This window comes from Diadema antillarum, unplaced genomic scaffold (genome assembly GCF_040938485.1).
Source record: "Diadema antillarum isolate AM-2024a unplaced genomic scaffold, OU_Dant_1.0 seq00000819_RagTag, whole genome shotgun sequence".
Lineage (NCBI taxonomy): Eukaryota > Metazoa > Echinodermata > Echinoidea > Diadematoida > Diadematidae > Diadema > Diadema antillarum.
In genome coordinates this window covers 613,581-639,446 of record NW_027271696.1, presented here as the reverse complement: position 1 = coordinate 639,446, position 25,866 = coordinate 613,581, and the positions used below count along the sequence as shown (strand labels likewise).

General features: G+C 40.1%; 1 protein-coding gene across 1 annotated transcript in view; it reads right to left on the bottom strand.

Annotated features, from left to right (window-relative positions):
- The window catches only part of LOC139739815 (cilia- and flagella-associated protein 46-like), a 74,154-nt gene that overhangs the window by 44,525 nt on the left and 3,763 nt on the right, over positions 1 to 25,866 (bottom strand). The window contains exons 5-26 of the mRNA XM_071650409.1: positions 25,188 to 25,476; positions 24,472 to 24,566; positions 23,912 to 24,064; positions 22,465 to 22,575; positions 17,906 to 17,965; positions 15,391 to 15,490; positions 14,610 to 14,708; positions 13,748 to 13,938; positions 12,527 to 12,623; positions 11,556 to 11,687; positions 10,627 to 10,747; positions 10,059 to 10,182; positions 9,404 to 9,553; positions 8,450 to 8,600; positions 7,707 to 7,840; positions 6,157 to 6,369; positions 5,047 to 5,290; positions 4,057 to 4,206; positions 2,877 to 2,987; positions 2,261 to 2,433; positions 1,047 to 1,178; positions 61 to 229 (exon numbers count right to left, since the gene is read on the bottom strand). Of these exons, the coding sequence (XP_071506510.1) occupies positions 61 to 229; positions 1,047 to 1,178; positions 2,261 to 2,433; positions 2,877 to 2,987; positions 4,057 to 4,206; positions 5,047 to 5,290; positions 6,157 to 6,369; positions 7,707 to 7,840; positions 8,450 to 8,600; positions 9,404 to 9,553; positions 10,059 to 10,182; positions 10,627 to 10,747; positions 11,556 to 11,687; positions 12,527 to 12,623; positions 13,748 to 13,938; positions 14,610 to 14,708; positions 15,391 to 15,490; positions 17,906 to 17,965; positions 22,465 to 22,575; positions 23,912 to 24,064; positions 24,472 to 24,566; positions 25,188 to 25,476 (3,199 nt within the window). The remainder of the gene's footprint in view (positions 1 to 60; positions 230 to 1,046; positions 1,179 to 2,260; positions 2,434 to 2,876; positions 2,988 to 4,056; positions 4,207 to 5,046; positions 5,291 to 6,156; positions 6,370 to 7,706; positions 7,841 to 8,449; positions 8,601 to 9,403; positions 9,554 to 10,058; positions 10,183 to 10,626; positions 10,748 to 11,555; positions 11,688 to 12,526; positions 12,624 to 13,747; positions 13,939 to 14,609; positions 14,709 to 15,390; positions 15,491 to 17,905; positions 17,966 to 22,464; positions 22,576 to 23,911; positions 24,065 to 24,471; positions 24,567 to 25,187; positions 25,477 to 25,866) is intronic.

Below are 25,866 nucleotides of genomic sequence, written 5' to 3'. Positions count from 1 at the left end.
CCATCATTACTACTTTGAACTCAATTTGCAACACCATCACCATTCACAGCAATGACTAACCACTTTGGTGTCCTTCTTGTACGTTGCATTGATGCATTCCAGGATGGCGGTCAGTGGTTCCTTCAGCAGCTGGCGTTCCATTGGCTCTGAGACCAACATCAGGCAGGCGTTCCAGTAGCGACGAGCGGCCGTGATTACGAGGTCATAGTTGTTGGCCTTGCGCCCATACCTGCAACATGCAATGCATGCTTCTTTGGTGAATATGTTTCAGGAACGTGCAAATGCACAATTGAGTTCAATGCTTGAAGACAGGCTTGAAAAGACATCCCCGTAAAAGATACTTTTTCCTGCCTACACTCTATCTTACCATGTGCATGTAACTTGAACAAACTTTTTGCCGCAACAATTCATCTGACATAAAAGCGTAAAAAGCTGAATTTACTCTTGATGTCACATTCATGAGGTCAAGAACCCAGCTTCTTCTCATTTCTCATTCTTTGTAAGGTGTTGTTGTTGTTGTTGCTCTTGTGGATGCAATAAACCTGTTCAGAGTTCCGCTTTACCAATGAGCAGAAAATAGTAATTTGTACCAACAGGCATGTTGGTTTCTAAATTCACTGAGATAAGCATCTGTGACAGAATGATTATTCATGAAATCCTTGGTTAATGGTGCTTGCCAGCAAATCCACCTAACAGCAAGCCTGCTACTAGGCAAATATCAATAAAAAAAAAAGTTTGCTCATACATTCAATGCCAAATAATAAAATGAATGCCTCCCAAGTGTTAATTGATGGGCCATTTTGGTCACCTGGTCTCTGCAAGTTCATTCTTTATATGAACATGACTGATGAATAATTCTGTAAATTGTTACATCAGGCAAGCTTAATGCATTATGTCGCTCTGAAGATGTGCGAAGTGCCTAACCATAACAATAAAAAAAGGTCATTTGTACTAATGTGTACATATAAATGAGTCAACTAAGAACTGGCTGCACAGTATTAAGCATGGTGGCACAAGAAGCCCTTTTCACGAGGGGGTCAACCCACCTTGCACTGTAGAGGAAAGCCTCCATGGCAGCCCTCCGGACGGCGTTGTTTCCCTCCATGCTCCTGACGTGACTCTGTCCCAGCACACAAGAGGCGTAGCTCAGCATCTCATACCACACCATCAGCTTGTGCCTAGCAGGTTGGAGACAAGTGTGGGTGGGAAGAGGAATACAATTTACTCTAGCTGAGACAACAACCCATCAACTTCAGTCATCACTACTCCAAATCAATGACGTACAGTCTTATTACCGGTATACATTATGACATTGCTACAAAGCTTTTGAGTCACTGGGATGAGGTTTTATTGCAGACATAATCTTAATATGTGACCCTGCACCTCAAAACAAACAAAAAGTCACCAGACATGAATTTTTAGTTAAGACCATATTCTGAAAGAGCAGACTTTAAGCTTTGAAATGATGTATAACTCAAATCAAATGGACTCTCCTAACCTATCTAAATATTGGAAAGAAAGCACAAACTCAGGAAAAGTGTGAACTGAGAAAAGAGGCTCTGAAGTACAGTGTCTATTCAAGCGCTTAATCTTTACCAAACCGTGCTGGCTGTGCGATGAATGGGACAAAAAACAGGAAGTAAACCACCAGAGTAACAACAACGAAGAACTTATCAGATTAAACTGAAATTAAGCATGCCTCATTAACACATTCTGTCCATAATTGATGTCAACTTTCAAAGCAGTAGCACTATCCTTTCAAAAGTTATTAGAGTTGAAAGTGAAGAGTGTGGACAAGGTTTTTTCAGAAATGAAAAAGGGATTCTAAAGACACACCTAATCACACTATTCTACCAAAAATGTTCGAGATAAACTGCTAAAAAACACACTTTTCCTGCCCGTTTTATGATACCAAATTTTAGCATAATGTAAAAGAAGACCCGCTCTTTCAGAAAATATGAAAAAGTCAAGTTCGGCTAGGTTGACCCATTTCACTATTTTCGGTCCTCACGCAAAATCAGTGTGTGCGACTTTATGTTCGTTTTGAGGTGCACGGTCACATATGTAACACAAACAGTAATCACTCTGAGCTAAGCTTTCTTTTTCAACAATACTTACTGGTGCTTTTCTGTTTTTATTATGTGACAATTCTGATAGTAAGGAAATGCACTTCCCCCATGCATTTAAATCAAATTGTAGGACATTGATGACGGAATAATATTATGAAGAGAGAATTTACAGGATTGCACATCCAACTTACTCGTCCAGTTTCCTGTGTCTGATGGGGACCTCCTCGAAGGCTGTGGCCTTGCTGGCACACCGCATCACCAGGGAGTGGTTCCTGGCCTTGTAGGCAAGGTACGCCAGCCGGGACCAGACCTGCAGCTCCACGGACGGGTCCGGCCACTGGCACTGCTCCACCATGTTACTCAGCTGGTCAGACGAAAGAGTGAAAGGGAATCAGGAATTGAATACAGTAGTCAATCGAAGTCACCATCACAACAAAACAGAAAGGACGCTTTCTCGGAGCAATCCTCGATCAGTTGAAGAAGGAGAAGCTAGAGTCTGACATCCGTATGAAAATGAAATTGCAAGATTTCCTTTTGTCATAGCCACTACTAAAACACCGATCAATTCAGTGCTTATTTATGTCCATGGAGGGCAATCTGTCAATCAGTTGCAAGAAATTGAAAGAACTTCCTAAATATCTTCACTTTGTGACAAGAATAATCTAGTGAATACAGGTTCAACATACGATATCAGAAATTCTGCCATAATGTTACTTGTTGGTCGAAAGTGAAATTATCAATAATTTCATAAAACCAGTTCTTTAGGTACTGCAATGAGTGAAACAGAGACAGGCAGCTAGGCCTTACATCATTGAGAGATGGAGCATCCTTGAAGTCCATGATACCGTTCCCATTCAGCGTCAGCATCTCCAGGGCAACCATGCATCGGGTCAAAGGTCGCTGTCCATCCATGTTGTTCTGCAAAGCAGAAGCATGTGTGAAAAGCATCGGTGGTACGGTTTTTCTTTTGACATGCAAGCTTTGTTACAGCACAAACTTTCGAACAAAAAAAAAGGATCTTTTTACATGTAATAAAGACCAACCTTTTCATAACAAGAAACACAACAACTTTTGACATGGCAATGATTCCTGGTTCAAACACACTAGGAAAATTAAGAATTTGCACGACTGGTTATGCAAATATTCTTGACACTGTGGATTACCCAAATTAATTACTCTTGAACTTTAATGATAGGTAAGATGCTGTTTTGGGCACCAGTATTTTGTGGACACAGTGAATAACAAGAAAGGTGGTTGTGATGTTGCCAGACCACAAAGACTCTTTGAGGTGCCTGTAGAATGTTAAAGGCACATGGTCCCAGTGGTTTAGTTAAATGCGTATGCGGGCGTACGGCGCAAGTTTCCTATAGAGACCTACGCTATCGACTCCTCTTTATCGTAGCAATGCTAACAGTGATCGGTAGTATCATCAACAGCGCCCTCTACACTACCGGGACTATGCGCCTTTAAATAGCTGATTAATTATTGAGGGTGAAACGGACATAGCTCTGTCATCATGTGCCACAATTTGTTTACATAGTTTAGGGAAAATCAATCTTAAATATTCATGTTGATGCAGTGAATGTAGAAGTATTAGTAGCACACATTAGTGACGTTTGAAGAAACTTGGACATTCCGTTCAAAAAGTTTAGGAAGTTTTTAAGTTTTGGTTAAATCCATGTGCCGTCATCTCTGGATAACAAGAGTACCAATAATGCAGCACATAGACTTAACCAAAACTTTAAAAAATCATAACTTTTGAACATTTACTGATGTGCTCTACTAATACTTCTGCATTTACAGAATCCACATTTAAATGTTGGGTAAATCCCCCATTAGATGTTCATTGTTTTCATTTTTAGCTTTGATTAAAACAAAAACAAACAAAAAAATACTAAAAACACCTCCATCTGCAAAAGATGTGATTCTCCAAAAGAAAAGCGAGTGATGGGAGACACTGGCACTGCAAATGCGGTGGTCTACTTACCTCGTCCTCACATCCGAGACTCTTGTGGATCTGACTGCTGCTGAGCTGTTTAACCCTGACCCAGGTGATGAGGAGAGGGTGGCGGATGGCTATGGGGACCAGGTCCAGGGGCCGGGACCCGTTGGTCACCTCCAGGGCGTAGTCACACACCTAGACAGATTGGAAAAGAGTACAAGAGAATGCCTAACGTGATGATCACGAGCACAAAGAATAAAAGTATAACCCATCACAGTAGTAGTTCTTTATCTACTTCTGATTTCACTTGATATTTACGAGAAACCAAAACTATGCCGACAAGTTATGAATTCCTTCCTTATTAATCCCTGGGTCAACAGGAGTATTTTGGGTAAAACATTTGTCATTCTCCAATTACATCTGCACCAGCTGGAATTCAAACTCATGCAGAATTTCTCATTTAAGCATCTAGAGCTGTGCCCAATACACCACTATGCTCTAGATAAATCCATATTCATTTTCAGATTTCATTTTCTGTAACCACTAAGACATGTTCAGGCATGTCATATCATATCAGGTAAGGGGGGGGGGGGGTGGGTAGCAGACTAAGAGTCTCAGAGTGTGTTCAAGCGCTCAAAAGTGAACCAAAGCGAACCATACCAAACTGTACCAGATTTGGAGCATTCGAGCACCCTCACGATCTGTAGAGAAAGCATAATTCATGAGTTATTTTTTGAGGGGGTCACACATTTGTAGCAGCAGAGTCATTCACCTGACACGCTTAAACCATTTACAGATGTCCCAAACTAAGAGAATGAATTCTTTGCATTATGATGCATGTGCGTGTTACGCGCATTTTCCACACGTGAACTATTGTTATGCTATTGGATCACTTTTGGAGCACATTTGGCTTGGTTCAGTTCAGTATGGTGCACTTGAGGACCGTTCCAGCGTTCCTCTGGCATGGGTAAAGTACAGTTTGTTTCGCTTACGGAGAGTGCTTAAAACGCACCCCTAGAAGAAGATCTGACTCACCTCTAGGGCTTGTTTGATGTCATTGCCTCCCTCTGGGTCCACCGTCAAGACCAGCTTGCTCTTGCCACTGGTGTGGCTAGCCACGGACTTGGCCTTCCTGGGGGAGGGGTCCGGATCCTTGGCCCCCTTACCCCTCGGGGCCGAAGGGGCCTGATTCTCTGGCTCAGGGTCCCCCGACGGGATCCAGGGAATGATGAGGCCCACGGCCAAGGCATTGCACAGGTTAACTAGCAGCACTGTCTCGCTGCACACAGGGAAAATGTTGCACAAAGTTTGAGTTAATAATCATATTATCATTTGATGTATATACAATCCATTTTCGAGTTCCTCACACTTATATAGATACCACTGTTATAAAAGTATTTCACCTATAAAGTTCAACATCACAATGCAATCATGGATATAAAAATCTAGAATGAGCACTCACTCCAGCAGCTGAATGTCTTTGAGTGCTTGGTCCTATTTACTATTGTTATCTTTTTTCAATCAATACATCACAGAAAAGAATATAAACACATATGTGTGGGTTATGCACATTTTACAACAATAATTTTTTTTTCCACATCTGAAATATCTATGGGAAGAAAAGCATAAAAATGCACATTTATCAATCCATTGTATCAACCTTATTTTCTGCAGTGATATTCTACAAACTACATAATCTGACTTCTCTTATTCAGCCATGTTGGGACTGGCACCCGTCCGGATAAGTGATTTGGCCGGATATGGGAGAAACAATGTTTATGTTCATGGACATGTAGCTGCTGACAGAGTAGTAGCTATTAAAGTTGGAAGCATACACTGCAATAGTGGTGTAATCTATTCTAGCCTACTTAAAATTACAGTCCATTTTTATGGAAATTAAAATATTTTAATGAAAAATTCATAACAGGCTTCTGTTGGAGATACACTATTGAAGGTAAATCATGTGAGTTTTGTAGGAACTTTTATAGAGTATCAAATCACCCTTTTTTTTTCATTTTCAACACATAAACACATCCAGATGATAGCAAATTCTGGAGAAGAGATGGCCAGATAATGAAGGTTGGACTGCATGATTTTTTTTTTTTTTTTTTGAGTATCATTTCTCTGTTAGTCCATGTTACTTACCTAGAATGGCCAACCTGCTTCAGGGCCTGAAGGAGGGAGGTGAAGGGAGTAATGAGCTCCCGATGTCTGTTATCGGTCATCATGTGGTTGGTGTAGTTCCACAAGTACGACGCGGCGCTGCACACTATCCAGGATTCGCCCAGAGTCACCCCGAGCTCGGCGGCCCGCAGGAAACCCCTAGTGGCTGACTCGGCCAGATCCTTGATGAAGTCACTTTGATGTTAAATGTGAAAAAAAAACAACATATAATATATTTTTTAATTTGATACATGTCTTTTGAGAAGTGTGTGAGATCCTGCATGAATTAACTAAAGATACTACTACGAGGTTATAGTTGTGTTTTGTTTGCCTTCTTTTCTTTTCTATTAAAGCATACATGTCGGAAAGGAAACTTTTTTTTTCTTGGTGCTGACCGAAAACCTCGAAGTGCAGCAGCGTACTCTGAATTGATCCAATATCTTTGACGTCTCATGCCACGGGTACTTCTCCAAGGTGTAAAACATCTGTTGTATTGTCAAATCTCTTTGACACACTACTCATATGTCACTGTGCTACATTTATCTACACCTTGGCAGAATGTAAGTACAATTCACACCCTACATCACATAACTTAATTTCCTTTCAACCAGCATCATTTCTATTTCATCTCTCTCTGTCAATTAGTCTCCCTATATCTAACGGTCCCATGACATTTGCTGCTCTTGTGACAATTGCTCTCATGAAATATTTGCACACAAAGCCAAACACAAATAAGTTCTACCCGCAAAAATCCTAATCTTTACATCAAATTAAACCTAAACCCTATCACAACTAACCCTTACCATAACCCTAAGTCCTTGGAGAAAATAAGACCGGGGCAATTGTCGCAGGAGCAAATGTCATGTCACCATATCAAACATGTATGAATTTTATATAATCTCAAAAAGCAATGCTACACTGTACAGTATGTCTGTGGATAGACTCCTGTGAGGCACTCTCCTCCTCTCTTGGGGTCTCTCTCCACACCAACTCTGCTGCAAATCTGGTACCGTACACTGCCAAATAGATCCTTAGTATTTTGTGAGCAGTTTTTGGCCTACGAGTGCCAAGTTCAAGAGAAGAGGTTGAATGCTGGAAAAGATTTTTGTTTGCTTTTGTTGGTTTCATTTTTCTTCTTCGAAGATGGCTATTGTAGACAGGTCATATTCAGCTACACTAGCTGGTCTTCAACAGGGTCCAGTTGGATGTGAGACTGATCACTTCACTGGGTTGAGCACCCTGCTCTTTGCGATGAATGAATGCAGTGGGATCTTTTACGTGTATGAGCTGCGCAACTCTCTCACACATGGGACCTCCAATTTATGTCTAATCCGAGGGACAGAGTACTTTGTCTCTTACTAGAGGGGATGGTATGATTATACACAACTTGCTCAGCTAGACTTGGGAATTGAACCCGGGTCATTTGGATTGCGAGGCAGATGTGATACTGACTGAGCCAAACCACCATCCTGCATGGGATGGGGAAGAGGGGGGGGGGGGGGGGGGGGGGTGGAAGATGATGGATGACTCACCAGTAGTCCAGCCAGTCCGGGTCCTCCTCTGGCTTCTTGGCCACGTATCCCTTGGGGTGCTTCCTCTTGTCCACTGGTGGGATGGGCTTGTTGTACATCTCCACGCCCTCCGAACGCAGCAGGTGGATCAGGGCCTGGATGAGAGATTGAGGAATTCACGGGCATTCATTCTAACCTTGGCAAATCTTTTATCATTAGACTTATGCTATCAACTTAACCCACATCACTCCAGCACAAGTGCACACACAAACACCTAAATAGGTTGGCCACTTTTCCACATGAGCGCATTCATACTGACAGCTCTCAAAACAAATATTGGTACTCTATGTTGGCAAAGAAAAAAAAATGAAATATGGGCAAGTTATGTATCAGTTTAAAGAGGAGAAAATTGTCTTTGTATATGAGAATAAGTCACTGGCATTCAATTCATTCAACGATGATAGCATTCCACATAATTCCAACAAAATGGCTGCATCGCTGCTTGTTCAACTATGGGATATCCTGGAATGTGACTCACTCTGTGGGGGTTTGAGCCCCCTACGGGATATCCTGTGTCTGGCCTGATATGGGTTAAGATACACATTCAACACATAACACTGTGCCAATAGATGCATGGACTACATGTATTTAATAGAACTTGCAGCAAAAAAAAAACAAAAAACAAATGCTGTGACATTTAAGATGGCATGTAAATAAGAACAATGAGTGTGAGGACAAAAATATGTGAGCTCTGTCTGACTGACCTCAGAGTTCAGGAAGTGGACTTCAGCAAGCATGCGGACGAGATCCTTGTCTGACAGTCCCATAGTCGGCTCAGCGACCATTGCCATGCTGGATTTCTTCCGTCCAGTGGGCGTCTCGGCCGAAGGATGGTGGTCACTGGCTACGCTGGCGCTGGAAGGATTAGGGAGAGAACTCTACTGGTAATACACGAAGTACTGCATGGATTCAGGGACAATATAAGATGTAAAAATGGTTTATGGCTCAGCCTCAGTTGATTGAGAACTAATGTTTGTTAGTCCACGTACTACAAGCACACAATTGTATCTTCTGGATTGAGTGGTGGGCTGTCATTTGATTACATGAATTTGTTAACCTTCACCTCTACCAGACCGGAGAACCTGCATGGTGTACCATTGAGTTTCGTTTCTAAACCACAAAGTCTCTACATAAGTATCTTCTACTGAAATAGATGCAAAACACCAATGAAAACTTGAGATGTTATCCCCATCACCATCCAAGGATACCTCCTAATTGTTTAACTAGTGAATCAATAAGGGTTTTTTTTTGTGACTTGATAGAACCCACCTCTAAACTTGCTGTGGAACACTACCACACTACATGTGCTTTGACATCACTGCGTACACAGAACAAGCTGACGTAGGGCAGTTATGTTTTTAGCTTGTGATTTTCAGTATGCGGTGTGGCCTTTTGGTCTGAAAGGCACATACAAAAAGTCATTCATTGCTAAGATGCATAATTCCTCCCCTTAAATCAACAGGTGATGCACCGGCCATCAATGAGTGGAGTAGACTTGAAAGGGGTAATATGTTTGCATATTTTCTTTCCTCTCAACTACACTGAGTAAATCCTTAACTCATTCCATGCCAGGGAATTTGGACAGTGTGTACAATGCTATAGGGTTTTTCTGTGTCAATCGGGCCCACAAGGCACACAAGGGGTTAAGAGGGGCTCACTTGTCTTGTCTCGTTTCCGGTCGGGAGGGAGATGAGGGCTTGTTCCAGCGATCGTCGTCATACAGCAGGCAGAAGCGGGAGGCCACGCGACAGATGTCCCACACCTCCTGCTTGCGGGCCGTCTTGGCCAGGTCGCCCCACAGACGAGCCCTTCAGAGATCACAGCACAGGGGTAAATAACAATAGTAACGCTCTTTAGCAAAAATTTTTTTAAATGACTCGATAATATCATAACATGTGACAGATATCATCAATGTTATCAAAGATATTTCATTCCTGGTATGTGGGAGTAGTCTAAGACACTTTTACAGCACTTTGAAAACAATGACGCAGAGATACTCAACAATAACTTTGATTTCAGTTCAAATCGTATAACTTTGGATGTTATACACTTGACAAGTATCATCATATATCAGGAAGAGGTCACAATTTTCACTGATTTGATTTCCTTCTCTGATTTTTCTGTTTTCATGCACAGCAATACAATATCGTCATGGAATTTCCCTTTAAGAGAATTAATGAGAGGCAAACAAAGCATAAGTACTATGGGTGGGGACTAATGAAAAAAAAAAAAATGTGACAAAGCAGAAGAGGAGAGCCTGACTGCTGTGATGGCCTTTCAATACGAGTCATACTGGCGTCCCCAGGAGCTTACCTCTCCCTCTCATTCTCGCTGGCAATCCTCTTGATGTGACCGTTGGCCTTCTTGGTGCTCTTCTTGTAGTTCCGGGCCTTGGCCCCCAGCTGAGCAATGATGGAGTCAGCCCCGCGGCCTCCGGCTGTAAGAGGAATTAAAGGAAGGCCATGCCGTTCAGCATTCCTGGCAAGAGCTTTTCAATTGATGCGTTACAGATGAGAAGCCTAATTTGCCGACACATGGTCAATGCATGAAGATACTGGATCGATTTTACAGCACGTTAAGAATTTTAACAACGCATGTTAAACTATGTGGACAATTAGTAAAGTACTCTTACATGGCAATCTGCAAATCAGATTCCAAAGATTCTGAGACTCACACAATAAATGCTCATGAAAGAGAATGCTGTTGAAGGATTTGCAAAGTACCAAATTAAGAGAATTGACCATGTGGTATTGTCTCAGTACCATATTTGAAGGGGTTGCACAGAGTTTACAGCATTATCCCGCTTTATGAATCTTGATCTCCCTGTTTTATTGAACACTGTCCTAGTGTGAGATTGAATGTCTGCAAGCTCTACACCAACCTTTGGGTTCCCTTTCACTCTCCAGGACCAGCATGAAGGCATCTGGGGACAGGGCCTGGCCAGCCTTGACCAGCAGTGACCGCTTCATCAGGACAGTCCCAGAGTCAGAGCTGGTCCTCGCCTGAAAGATGACATACCAAGCAAGTGACATGGATACTATTCTATTGTATGTCTTCATCATTTAAGGCCGCGCTTCTCAACCACGAAGCGCTCGCAGATGGGCTGCGATGTCTTCCAAAAATGGAACAAAAAAAAATTCATATTCTATATAACTGAGCCTTTAAAAAAAAAAAAAATACAGGAGCCAGAGTAGGTCTTTGGTTCAATAAAAAAAGCTCAGATTAAAAGGGACAATTCATGCTCAAAACTGTGACTAGTGACAGACTTTTGAAATGGAGAATATATAAACAGAATGACAAGTACAGTTCTTGCAGAGTAATATAGGAAGAATTCCTTTGAGATAACTTGTAAGTAAGTAGCGGCTTATCTTTCAAATAAGTAAAGAAATTTGTCAAAATTTGATGGCAGCACCAGTTTTACATTTCACATATTGCCACAATACATGACTAACTCAATTGCACATTTTTGCCACTATTTTTTATGTAATTATCAAACCTGATTTGAACATTCATAAAGTTATTTTGCATAATTGCTCTGTTTATTTTGTTAACACATTCCATGTGATTGCTAAAATTCAACTTGTATAACATGGAACTAGAAATAATGATTATTATTTTTTTTAAATACAAACATAGCAGGACCTTTTGTAAATTTTTCGGTCAAGTTTGCCAAAACTTTAAACCACCTTTGCATTCATTTCACAGCTTGCATCCAATGCACCGCCTGCACTGAGTCGTATTTTATACCACTGCCTGACATATTGATCAAAGCTGTCAAACACAAGTTTTATCCTCCAATGCAATGCGCACCTGTTCAATGATCATAGCTGCCTGGTCCTCCAGTCTCTCGGGGAGTTTGTAGAGCTCTGCCCTGAGGTCCAGCCGGTGAAGGGCCGTCTCCAGACGCTCGCGGTACTGACCCCCATCATCCAGGCTCAGGGCCTTGGAAGGAGAAAGGAACGAGATGGAGTCATGATGTAGGATCAGTAATAGCCACCACAATAATGGTTTTAGATAATACTAATGTTGCTCATTACCCTCAAGTAACATGAAATTCTGCAGATGCCAATTTATCTGAGCATCAGTGAAATTACTACCAGTAAGAAATGCTTTAATACTTGGGAGTGGAAATATGACACTTACATGTACAATAGCTACAGATAAGAAGTGCAGCCATATGAGCAGGACAACTCAAAGTGTTTCTGATGATGAATTGGCCTTCATAAAAACTGTCTATCACTGCATGGACATATTATCAATTCTCATTCCAAACCAGGCCCCACTTTCTCAGTTTTGACAACAACAACAACAAAAAAGCATGATTTGATTGTTTTGTATTTTCTTGTTTTACTTTTATGTTCAGAGTTTTTTTTAAGTAATATTTGATGCACATTTTTTTATGTCTTCGTGTTTCCATGAACACACTAAGATAGCATATGGAAGGACAGAGATACAGACACAAACACACAGACAGACAGACAGACAGACACAGACACGGAAGTATACACACACACACTGCCAGCAAACAGACAAACAGACAAGCAGACACACACTCAAACACAAACACAGACACATACAAACATTCACATGGGGACAAACATGGATACACATAATATACAACTGACAGACAAACAGACACACACAGAGACACACACACAGATACAGACACAGAGACAAATGGGTAGGCCCTACAGACATAGATACACAAATAATATACAAATGACAGACAAACAGACACGCAGACATATAAAAACAGAGCTCTTGCTACTCCTGGATCTCACCTTCCTGAGGTGTTCCATGGCCACCTGAATCTGCTCCACGTCCTCCTCACACTTGGCCAGCTCTGTGTGCAGCTGACATCGCAGCAGAATCAACAGGCTGCAGAGTGGCGGAGCAAAGGAACTCTAATAACCATCATAACATTTGGCACTCTCAGAAGCTAGCTGTCTGTTCTTTGAATTTATGGGGAAAACATCAATGATGACATTCTTTTTTTTTCACATAGTTTTTTTCCACTTCTCTCCCTTATCTTTATTATATTTCCAACCTTCTCCTTCCCCCTCACCTCCCTTCTTGCCGGTTCATCTATATCCTCCCACCGACATCCATTTCCAAACCCCTTACTGGATCCTTACTCTATTCATCCTTATGACTATCCCCATCTCTTAATCTCCAATCTCCATTAGTGCAACCTCAACTTCCAGCTCACCGCTGCCCTTCGACTGTCACTATGTGCTTTCCTTACACTCTCCCTATGTTGCTTTGCTCCTCTACTTTGCTCCCTCTAGCTTCTTCTTTTGCAAACCAACTGTCCTTTCGAGAACTACATGCACATGGTGTCCCGCAAACCTCCCTTCCTCATTGCTTTACATTGTCACCACTGATGCTGATGTAAATGTTTTAAACAAATGACATGGACTGGATATCTAGAGAATAGGTAAGCATGCTTTCTGTCTAATCTCACACAGAAATCCATAGCATGCAAACAGGCATTATAGGCCGCTCTCATCAGACACACCGACATATTGTATATCCATGCATCCTATCATACCTCATATTCATATGAGAGCATTCAGACACAACGTCATAATATATGTCAATTGTACGGCAGCATCAGATCTCAATCACTGTTACATTTGATGGGAAGCTCATGGATCACAGATGGAGTCTCCTCCTTGTGTAGTATGTACTTTGCATGTGGTTTGAGCATTGCACTTACACTTAGTGGTGCATTCATCAGTATAGTTCGCGCTTACCCATAACAAGCGCCGCAAATAAGCCCCGCCTACTTGTATGAAATTATTGATATGAGAGCATTAAGGCACAAATGTTCGTCGTATATCCATACGATGTATCAATGTAAGAGCAATCAGACAAAAAAAACATGCCATATTCATATGTCGTATATCCACACACGAACTCTCTGGTCTGAAAGAGGCGATTGTGTAGTCACATGATCTCTCAGCAAGGAACCAGAGCTAGTCTATACATTCAGCACCCACCTGTCAATGTTCTCCAGAGACTCGGCGACCAGAGTGAGGGGCTTGCGGACCTGGCTCCTCAGGTTGGTCTGCAGCAGGGGCAGGCAGAGGTTCCAGAGGGTCACACAGCCTGCCTGGATCACGTTGGGGTCGCCGTGGCGCACTGCGTTCATGACGGCTTCGCTCTGACGGTCTATGGCGTGCAGACGCACCTACGGTATACACCAGGAGCAAGGTACACACAGGAAACAACTATGAAAGGTATATATCCATATCGCCAGTTTGTGTACTTATTTATTTTCCATTTCCTGCTGCAAATGCATAATTGTTCCTTCTCTACTTTGCGACCATTATATTCGTACATGTCTGCTTCATGAAGCAATTATATTCGAAACTTTGATAACAATTTATCGATACCAGGTCTTCCAAATCTTGTAGTCAAAGACATGAACACCAATGTACCACTTCATCCCAGTAGTACAAGATGCCTGTATGTCAACAAAGATATGTCCTTAATAAGAGGATGGTATACATTGTAGTTCTCTTACAGCAGCATCTCAGGAAATTATGAACTTGCTGGATTTAGTGTAAAGGTACAGCTTTCTCAAACATTCAATGCTTTTTCTGTCCCTTGGATATCGATCCCTAAAATGGTTGCTAACTTCAATGTGACCCTTTAGATGAGCATCTAGTTAATGCCAAAGATGTCAAAAGAAGTAAAGGACCTGATTGGTACAATTGTAGTGTTACTTAGTAGTTTGCAGAGAACATTCAAACCGCTTCTGTTTGGAGGATCTTTTTGTTTTCAATGCAATAGCTTATATGAATATCTAGTGTGAGATGAAAACTCCGGCAGGTCCTTCCATGACTCAAGCTGCCTTACCTCCACCGTGTTCTTGCTGTAGACCTCTTGCTTGTCCAGAAGGTTTCTCACCATCAGTTCGCACTGCAGGAACTCCATCTCAAAAAATGTTCCCTTGTCCTGAAATCATTCAAATAGTTGACTTCTTTTCTTCTCTATCAAATGGCATTTATGGAAAAACCAACATTTAGCTGCAAGTATTTAAGTCTCTTCAAACAATACTGTTCATACCAAGAAAGCTGGCTTACAGAAAACTAAAAAAGGATTTAGGCTTTAGCACACCTGAGGCAAGCATAACCTAAACATTTTTAGTTTTGTTCTGTGACAAAAACTTGCCACAAAAGAAAGCTTCGATGGATAATGATCCAACACTTTCCCCATACAGAACTAGCTAGTATAGTAGTCTACATAAATCAAATTAAGTTGATCAATCAATGCACAATCAGAATACAAAGCTTTTTTTTTTTATACAATTCGCAAAGATCAGTTCATCTACTCTACAATTTGTTAAATATCTGATCAATTTTCAAAGTGAATATTGTGCAAGAAGTCTTCTGCTCTCCAGGATACCAACACCTCTTCTTCATCACTTTTACATACAAATCTTGAGAAGTAGCATCCCACAGAATCAGCAAAGCAATGACTGGATTCAGATTGAAGGGGTTCCATCCATCATCAACTTTGATCTGAGGGCGATAAGGCAGTGCGGTGTGGGTGCAAATTGCGCTTAGAAGTTGTCTATACAACATGGTGTGTCAAACACGGCCAACGGCAGACAACACAGAAGACATGTCCACTGTACCTTGAGGGGGAAATTCTTCATCGCATCCAGCGTCCGAGCCAGGAGGTCTGGTAAGTTGTGCTCGGCACACAGTCGGGCCAGGTCCATCAGCAAGGGGGCCCTATACAAATGGCAGTTCAGAAGTCAGTGCGTGAATCATCTTTAAGTAGAACAACCATTCATTACTTGTGGTATATGGCCTCCATTCTGACATTACTCTTCAAATCCTGTTATTCCATTTTCGTGTTGATCAACTCCCTGGTGATGACGATTGATCTGACACGTCACTGATCTATCACCGGGCAATGTTCATCTCTGCTTGGACTCAATCATTTTGTGGTTGTCATCTTATTGGTTACCGTACTTAAAAGAAGAAAAAAACTGCTCTATTCTAGCAAAAAAGCTGAATTTTGTGGGTTTGGCAGCAAGTCCATCAAGTATTGATTAAGTCTGACAATACCTTCGGAATTCTTCGTGTTAAAAACCTCCGAGTTTCCATCGCCCAATATCTTAATCTAGGACAAAATCAGTCTTTACTTCTCACAAAGTGGAATTCATACAACTTGGCTGAGACTTTACATGAACCAATACAACATACCGGTATTTCATATTCTTTGCAAAATGTACATTTCAATATACTACAAAATATGTAATTGTATACAATATTATGTAGATATGGAACTGAAGACCATGGTGCTGAAGGCGCAATCCTATATGAACCTCAGTTTCTAACAAAGACATCATGTATCACTGCAGTCTGATCTAAGCTTGCTGCAGCTTCCTTCTTGGATAGATTTACTGTCAAAGCACAGATTTTAGCAGTACATTAATTTTTCGCGCATTTCGCGCTACTTTTGGCTAGCGCGAATTCTAAAACCCACAAAAGTATCTTCAAAATTTTCTCTGCACATTTTGAATGGGTTGGCAATTGTGCAGCGCAAATTCAAGAACCCATGAATATGTTTTTAGAGCCTCTCAGTGTGAAAAATCAATTGTGAGAAAATAAGACAGTTACAGTAGTCTACTGCAGTTTAACTGTGACTGGAGAAGACTGCATCTCTGATACCTGACTTGTTCTCATTTCTCAGGCAGGGATGTTTCACTTTGCGAACAATAAACTGGCAGAGCGTTTTTGAGAGTGTGTAATGACACACAAAACACTAACTTCTGTGAGATGTGGCCATCACGATTATATTCTGAGCGTCACGTAACAGATCATACTTCAACACACATTGAACAGGTGAGCTGGATGTGAATGTGTGGCGAGTTTGAAACAATCTTCATGAAACTTTTGAGATTTGAAAACATTTCGAGAAAAAAAAAATCTTGGTTTCCGTGTTTCACAGCATTTTTTGCCAATGCGATGCAGTATGACGAAACATACCTTATTTGTACAGCAAGCAACATAAATTATTTGAACAAAATGAAAGAAGTCACACATGGTGCACATGGGTCGGCAAGTATACGGAGACAGTTTGAAACCAAAATCAAAAGACTCTTGCTCAGGTTGAAGCTGAACATCTCGTTGATGTCCATCATTTTCTCCAAGCCTCTCAATGAGAGCACACATATTGTAAATATATGGGAACAACTTACCTGTCAAATTAAACTTCACAGTTTTAATACACTCATACATTCACACCAGTATGAAATGAATACATACAAATTTTTAATTGTGCAACTTTTTTCCCCATTTCTTCTATTATATGATTCTAAATATCACAACCCATGGCCACAACTCACTAATAAATTTCATTTTATAACAATCTGGGACATCAATCCTTTTCTTTTTAAGCCACAAAAGTTAGGTAAGTCACTTCTTTGTTTCCAATGTGTTAGCACAATACCCTAGTGTCTATTCTTTGGTTTAATAGTCTGATTGACCAGGGAGGTGGACATCTTCCTTCCACCTCCCTGATCTGACCTCACCATTTAAAAGCATTTAAGAGACCATACCAAATCAATTATTTTATCATAACAATATATGACTTCATTGGTTGTGCATAACCTAAATCCCTGTCATGTTACAAGGGCAAGACTTCTTTTTTACTTGGATTTCATCTAAAAGGGTGAAAGATATAAACAGTGAATTGAAAGCATCAATGCATAATTTCAGTGTGTGCACAGACGTATATAGCAATGAGCTGGAAGCAACTGAGGCATTGAAGGGCTACCTGGGCAAACACTGTACTCCAGGCAAGCTCATAGAAGAATGCTCCATTGATGTGAATTGGGGACATTAACATCTTGATAAAGGGTAGAAAAGAAAGTGCACTGGAAACATCTGAAACAGTCATAAGATTCCAATGAGCAGAACAAACTGTGAGTAGGTACAACACTGCGTCTTTAGAGTCAGGATATGAGCTTGAGATAGAAGAGATTTAGAACCCAACTCCATCTCAGGTAGTGACCGGTACCTGGTCAGCGGGCCAGTTTGATGCCCCAAAACTGCCCATAATGCAAATCACACACACACTCAGGGAGGAGAAAGAGTTATCTTATCGCCCGGCACAGATCAGGACTCAAGCGGACTTACTTTTTATCTCTAGCCACAGGACCGACAGGTGCAGCTTTCCATTTGGACACCAAAGACTTGCTGCATGACAGCATGCATTGCCATGAAGCATTGGGGTGGGGGTAAGGGGATAGGGTCAAGGGGGGTGGATGGGATTTGGGGAGGGGGGTAAAGTACAGGAACAAGAAGCATGCAAAATGTTAGAATGCGTATTATATTATTCAGATTATGAATATAGCAATTTGAATGGTATCAAATCAAGCAGAAATTAAAATGTGAAGGAGATAAAGATGAAGGGGAAATGTGTTGCTTCATGCAAAGGAGAAAATTTAAAAAGAATTTGCAAAGGATGATAGACTGTCACTGCTGAGATCACTTACTCAGAAAATAAATGCTTTGCAGATTAATTTTTATAACCTTCTCTGGGTCATTACTTTACCCGAGTCAACGGTGCATTTTTGGTACCACAAAAAAATTACTACAATTAAATAATGACAAAAAGATGATAAATGGCAAACAAATATTTCCTATCCATTCCTTATATGCTTATTTCATTCCATTACATCAGTTGGAAAAAAAGGTAGTACAGATGTACAGATTTGCAAGTAAAAAAATAAAATAGAATAAAAAAATAAATGTAATAAAAATGATAACTTTAAGTGGCAGAATTGTGTGGTGTGTTAGCCAGTATATGTGGCAGTGCATCAGTGAATGAATCATTATCAGAGAAGTGTATGTTGCCTATGAGCACTGCAGGAAATTCCTAGATGGGAGTGATATGATTTCACACAGTGCACATTTCACAGTACTTAACAATATGGCTTGTCTCATCATTCATCTGATACATATGCAGCACTAATGTTGATTGACATAATATATATATATGTATACATATATATATATATATATATATATATATATATATATATATATATATATATACACATATATAAGTATATATCAATATAATCAACCTTAACTTCGTTGTGGAATATCTTTAGGTGAATAATGATTTGCATACACCTATTATAGCACACTATTACAGTGGTTTAATGGTGGTAGTTGCCAACTTGATCACTGCTTCAAAATGGTGAAATCAAATAATCACTGCATATTGCAATGTGCAGGATTTTGTTGATATATAGCTATTTCATCAAGCTTCTTACAGCAATTAAAGACCGTTAGTCACATATAATATACGCTAGTGGCAATAAGTCCAACAACAGGATAATGAAATAGAGATGCAAATATTGTATAGAAAACTAGTATCATCACAACAATTATAAATTGAACCTGGGTACAGACCAAGGTATGTAGATCAAGGAAGTTTACTAATTTTCATCTATAGATTTAATAGCCTAAGGCCAAGCCTCACAAAATTCAGAAGCAAACAAAATTTGTTCAAAGGACAACAAATAGTCATTTCTAGTGACAAGAGAAACCCAGGAGGTTAAAGTCTACAACACACTGATTTGCCTTTAATTCATCACCAAACAAATATTGTTTTCATGCATATTTGCCAAATGAACAAGCACCTGAAATACAAATCAGGCATGTAGGCCTACAAGTGACTCAAATTAGTGACCCATCCATAAATTATCTTCTATTTCAAACATAAGTAGGCACTCACAAAAATGTGTACTATAAAATCAAACAAATGGGTTGGTAGATTTAAGAAATAATTTTTTTGGGGAAAAAAAAATCCTATTCAAAACACACTTTCCCCGGAGGAAAAACGCCAGAAGAAAAGAAAAACTTTGGTTGCAAGTCTGCTATCAAATTGGCAACTCCATCACAATCAGCTTTAATACCTTTCCAATATGTACACCATACTCTTCATCAGCAGTTGACTACCAGTATTATAATCATGACACCTAAAATGTCCATAGTGCCCACTTCATACTAATAATTAAAGCTACAAAACACTGATCACTGAAAAAGTCAAGTGGAACATCAAAAGCTACAAAAATGTATATTCTACAAATTTGCCCGTCAAGATTAGTCTAGGAAACACCTCATCTACTCTATGACTAGCGAATTCTAAATAGTGATCCTCACTGTATGAAAATGGATATAGGTCTGAATCTACAGCTCCACAAAATAATGCAGTCTCTACATGCATTAGTTGTTCTTTCATCACTACACAGAAAACTCTGCTACTCAGTACTACAAAGGAAGAATTGCTAGCTCTACGAGCAAACCTCTCTCTCAGAAGAAATCATAAAACACACACTTGGCAAACTTTTCTATACAATCAACGGTATTTAGTTAAACATAGCAAATACACCATGATTTAGACTATTTGAAATGACATAAGGATGACATATTTTGGCTTTATCAGAGATGATATCTGTCAAAGACTTTGTCTAGTTACTAGCAAAATGGACAGAAAGTTGGTCACAAGGACTTATAGGCAGCACTTCACTTTCCCCTCTACAAGACAGAAACTGACACTGGCTACAAACAGAAAGTCTACCATGACGCTACGTACACCCGAGAGTTGAACCTACATCTAAGCAACAAGAGCTCTAGACTACCTAAATATCACTGAAACAAACTCATGATCGAAAACACACAAGCCTCGACACTTACATTTCACCAGAATCCGCCTGTGATCTTCTCAGAATGGAATGGAAAAAAAAAGTTAGGCAAGCATGAGATGAAAATGGTATTAGAGTGGTATGAATATGATTATTAAAATGAAAAAAAAAAATATTAGTGTACCATGGTCAACCACAAGCAAACCTTTAAAAAGAATGGCAAAGCTGCAACACAAAATGGAGCATGCACAGCATCAATTGCAATGGACTGAAGGATCTTCATAGAGCCTACAAAAACATCTGCATTGAGGATATGCATTTTTATAATTCATAGCAGTTTATGATCTTTGGCATCGGGACTCATATATGTGACCCTGCACCACAAAACAAACAAAAAGTTGCCAGACATGAATTTTTAGTTAAGACCATATTCTGAAAGAGCACACTTTAAGCTTTAAAATGATGTATAACTCAAATCAAATGGACTCTCCCAACCTATCTAATTATTGGAAAGAAAGCACAACCTCAGGAAAAGTATGAACTGAGAAAGGAGGCTCTGAAGTACAGCCTCTATTCAAGCGCTTAATCTTTACCTAACCGTGCTGGCTGTGCGATGAATGGGACAAAAAACAGGAAGTAAACCACCCGAGTAACAACAATGAAGGGAGTATCAGATTTAACTGAAATTAGGCATGCCTCATTAACACATTCTGTCCATAATTAATGCCAACTTTCAAAGCAGTAGCACTTAATTCCTTTCAAAAGTTATTAGAGTTGAAAGTGAAGAGTGTGTACAAGGTTTTTCAGAAATGAAAAAGAGACTCTAAAGACACACCTAATCACACTATTCTACCAAAAATGTTTGAGATAAACTGCTAAAAAACACACTTTCCTGCCCGTCTTATGATCCCAAATTTTAGCATAATGTAAAAGAACACTTGCTCTTTTAGAAAATACGAAAAAGTCAAGATCGGTTAGGTTGACCCATTTCACTTATTTTCAGTCCTCACGCAAAATCAGTGTGTGCGACTTTTTGTACGTTTTGAGATGCATGGTCACATATAGTCTCCCTACAAGCACAGGCAAAGAGACAGAGAGAGATGTGAAAACTGAAGTTTATTTCACATGCTTGATTGATAATGATAAAAGCTACTGCATTGACACAAATATTCTTCCCAAGGGAGATGTTCAAAATGTTCTTTGCGTGCTACTAAGTTTTACACTGCCATTAAATTCCTATATTTGTATGACATCTTTAGCCACTAAATGATCATCAAAGAGTCAACTTGAAGTCAACAGAACAATTCTACGGATCCTTGATCCTAGGGACAAAAAGAAGATTGAAAAGTTTGAAGAAGCAAATATCTTTGCAGCAAATGCATAATTTCCTGAGATTTTCTATGAGAAAACTATAATCAATACACAATGAGAGAATTTCTGAACACTTATTAATCAGCCCTGTCAAAAATCATGCTCTGTAATTAGCTAACACTTTAATCAACTTTCAGACCCCATACATACTTGAAAACACAGCAAAAAACATAGCATGCCAAATGTTGATCATGTGTTCCTTAACATGATGTAGGTAACAAAACTTGTTTCTGTATTGTCATGGAAATCTTCATATTAAAATTGCAAAGGAAAAGCACAATGTGCATTGATGTGTCTCATCAGATCATATCCACAAGCAGGAATAGAAATTTCTATAGCAGCATTACAATTTGGAAACATTATCAGTCACTTTGTATCTCATTGATGGATTTTTATATTTTGGTCAACATTTAAAACCAATTCAAGTTTGATGCAAAATTATATCAGCATATTAAGGAAAGAGGGGAAGAAATAAAATGCAGTCAAAATGCACACAAGTGACGGGTTCATAAAACACATGCATGTGAGTGGTGTCAGCAATGTTGTGGCGGGGGAGGGAAAAGGGCGGGGGGAAACGGAGGCGGGCGTTAATTCTGGATGAGGCGTGTGATTGTGAGGTGGAAGAGAGTCATAGTGTTTTGTTCCTCTACAACACGCAAACAAACTTACACCTCGCTGGCAGTGGAAGCCAGGCGGAATACAGAGCTTATGGAGGGGGAGCTTGCCCCCTCCTCCCTCCCATCAACCGCCCCCTGGCTGGTGGGAGCGGTGGGTTTGCTCCTAGGGTGGGGCAGAATATATACAGGCAAGTGGGTTGATATACAGGTTAGAAGAAATGTTCAGTGTATTATACTGTCTAACCAGAACATTTTTGCGTGCATGAAACTTTTGCGAATTTCACGAGCCAAGATTTGCAAAATATAAAATGCATGCCCCAATGTTTTATCTTTCTACACAATGCATTGAATGCCAGTGGCAATTCACGAAAGTTTTATGATGCGAAAAGAGGCCGTCGGGTCCAATTTGCAAAAGTTTCATGCCGTGAGTGTTTCTGGTTTTACAGTATACTGTCATCACACTGTATGCACCAGCACAGCAACGATGGCAGATTTGAAAGCGGGTTTAAATGATTACTATATGCTGGCACACTTTGTGCCCCCATCTTACTTTTTATTGGCATCTTAGTGTCTGTGGTTAATATTTCAAGCACTGATATACATTTATGACTATTTGATTTTTGGTGAATACATTAGTATGATGGCATTAATACACCCAAGGCAAGGACGGGGAGAAAGTTGTTGTTAGCAGGTATTTTGCAATATTTCATGTAAAGCAACGTGTGAATATCTTAGGCAGGAATCATTTGCTAACTCCTTTATTCCATATGACTAATCTTGGATTAAAACTTGAAAGGTTACATGAAATTACACACTGAAATATGTGATGTTTGTATGTCTCTTTTTTATCTGCTCTAAAGCAATGACTTTGCTTGGCCTCATTCTTACACACGAGTACTGTCAGATTGTTCATAGCAAAGATTATATGGTTTGAAACTTCACACATTATGCATAATGAATCAGTGAATGCATTGCCCAATATAAGGGCAGATTGCCTTTAATCATTGGTGAGGGTTATGATTCTAAAAGTAAATGTAGAGTCTATTCTGTTTCCCACAATCCAGATTTTTTAAAGAAAAAAAAAACACTTTAAGAAAGAAAAGAAAGAGCCTTTATTGAATATGACAACACATCACTAGAGATACATATTGATGTGTATAAACAAGCATCTAGGATTATCCAGCTGTTGGCTTTCTTTTATACTGATTTTCTGCATGTTATGCTCACTTGCACACAACCCTAATGCATACTCACATAGCTGTAAAACAGTCAAGCATAAACGAACATATGGCAGACTCCCACAGCATTTCTTGTGGGTCTTTCCTCCAACACACCTGTAAAATAATCTACCATTGTTTCTTTTTCACTACAGCACACACACACGTCAACTTATCATGATGTATTCATTTTTTCAAACGGCAGTTTGAGTTCACACACATTTGCCATTAAATATTGTTTTCTTTTGTGTTTAAAGATCTTGATGATGGAAAGCATCTTACTTCTCTTCCGGCAGGGAGGGCGTGGCCGTCTTGCGCCCACTGGCCACACTCATGGAGCTTGAGGACCGCGAGAAGTCTTCATCGTGCACGATATTCTTCAGAATCCTTTCCAGGTGGGGGGCAGGCTCGGTGACCTCTCCCTGCTCGCATGCCCTGTGTTGAATATTGGATATAGATACCCAAAATGCACAACCTAATCTCATTTGAATTTGTGGCTGTAAACCAATAACAATGCCTTGTGGAAACATGTGAAGCGTTACAATTCCATGAACTTTCATATTTTGCACCCTATGAAAATAAACTTTTATCAATCATTTACTTTTTTTTTTTAATTGCTACTTTGTTCATTAAAAGTCAACTGGAACACAGAGCTAATGAGCAATCAGCACATATGTGATATTCTTTTGTAACATGGTGATGTGTATACATAATGTGGCATTCTCTAACAAAAGCTGATTGAAGATAAGATGAAATAAGAAAGGATGAATTCTTCCACACAATGACTTCTGGCTGTGAATGTAAGACATGGCCCAACTTTGACGGCCGATCCCTATACTCACACTCTCAGTCGCATGAGCTTGAAGTACACAGAGAGCTCTCCACTGGGTTTCAGATCCTTGGCCAATTTGTTCATGTCCACGAGCTGGTGACGGACCTGGCAACAAGTAAAAAAACATTCAAAAAATTGCCCCGTCTGTGTTCGTGAAAGGTAATGTTTATAGCACATATACTTACTTACTTATTCAAGTTGGCAGAACAATAACCTGTTCAAGAGCTGAAAAAAAAAAAAATCTAGACTCACAATTTTGACTCCAAGCTTCACTTAAACACACTTCACAGGCAAAAGCTATCGCACCTATATTCAAACTTAAGTGACATTTTTAAGCTATGTACCTGTGATTTGAGTTTGGTGGTCATAACTCAAAAGCTGTGGAATGTTATGGAGAGTACACCAAATTGTTGGCAATGCTGATGACAACTGAAAAGTGACGCCCATGTCTTGCTTCGGCTATGCAGATGAGACAATAAAAATGTTGTGTCACTCAAAACATTATACTCCTTACAAGATTCTCAAAGTCCCTCAGACTTTGTAGAAGACTGACCAGTTTTCATGGATAAATGGTATAAATTTCCATCATATGACAGAAAAAGCATACTTGTTATTTGCCTGTGCTCTGTGTTCGAGATATTGCATGTTCAATATTTGTAAAGGAATTTCTCTTAGTTCCATCTGGAGTGGCTTCTACGTGTAATATTATCTAGTCTGACTACAAACCTGGAGGGCGATGACCTGCTTGTACATGAGGGGAACGTGGGTCTTGGTGAACTCCGACGTCGCCTTGCTGACCTCGGCCGCCTCCTTGGTGCGACCGGCGTCGACGTGGCACTCGATGAGGGCCAGCATGAGCTGGGCCCGCCACTCGTAGTCCTTGTCCTCGATGTCGTCCAGAGCCTTGACCACGTGGTGGAGGCTGACCGACAGGAACTGGCGGAAGTTCGGCTTCAGGAAGGGTCGGCAAAACTGCCAGTACAGCACGGAGGCGTTGTACACCAGGAAGTGATACCTACGACGCGCACACAAGGAAAAAAGACAAGAATGATTTCAGCTCCAAGAGGAGGGCTTTGCTGCAAGTGATTATATCACGTCTCGCTTTACCTTCCTTACGATCAAAGTGCATTATTCTCATTTCTACATGTTTTGTTATCATTTCTTATCCTTATCATTAGCTAGTGATTATGATTTCGAAAAATTCTTTGATAGACACCATTTTTGGTCTTTTGACATAATTTTTCTCCCATTGGATACCAAAATACAAATAAATAGCTCTTCTAAAGATCAATGTATGCACAGCTATTCTGGACGTACAGGAAGACTGATTTTCTTGGTTCTAGTTTGGTATTTTCTGTGATAACTTCATGTGAATTTATGACATGATATAGGGTCTGTGTTTGAC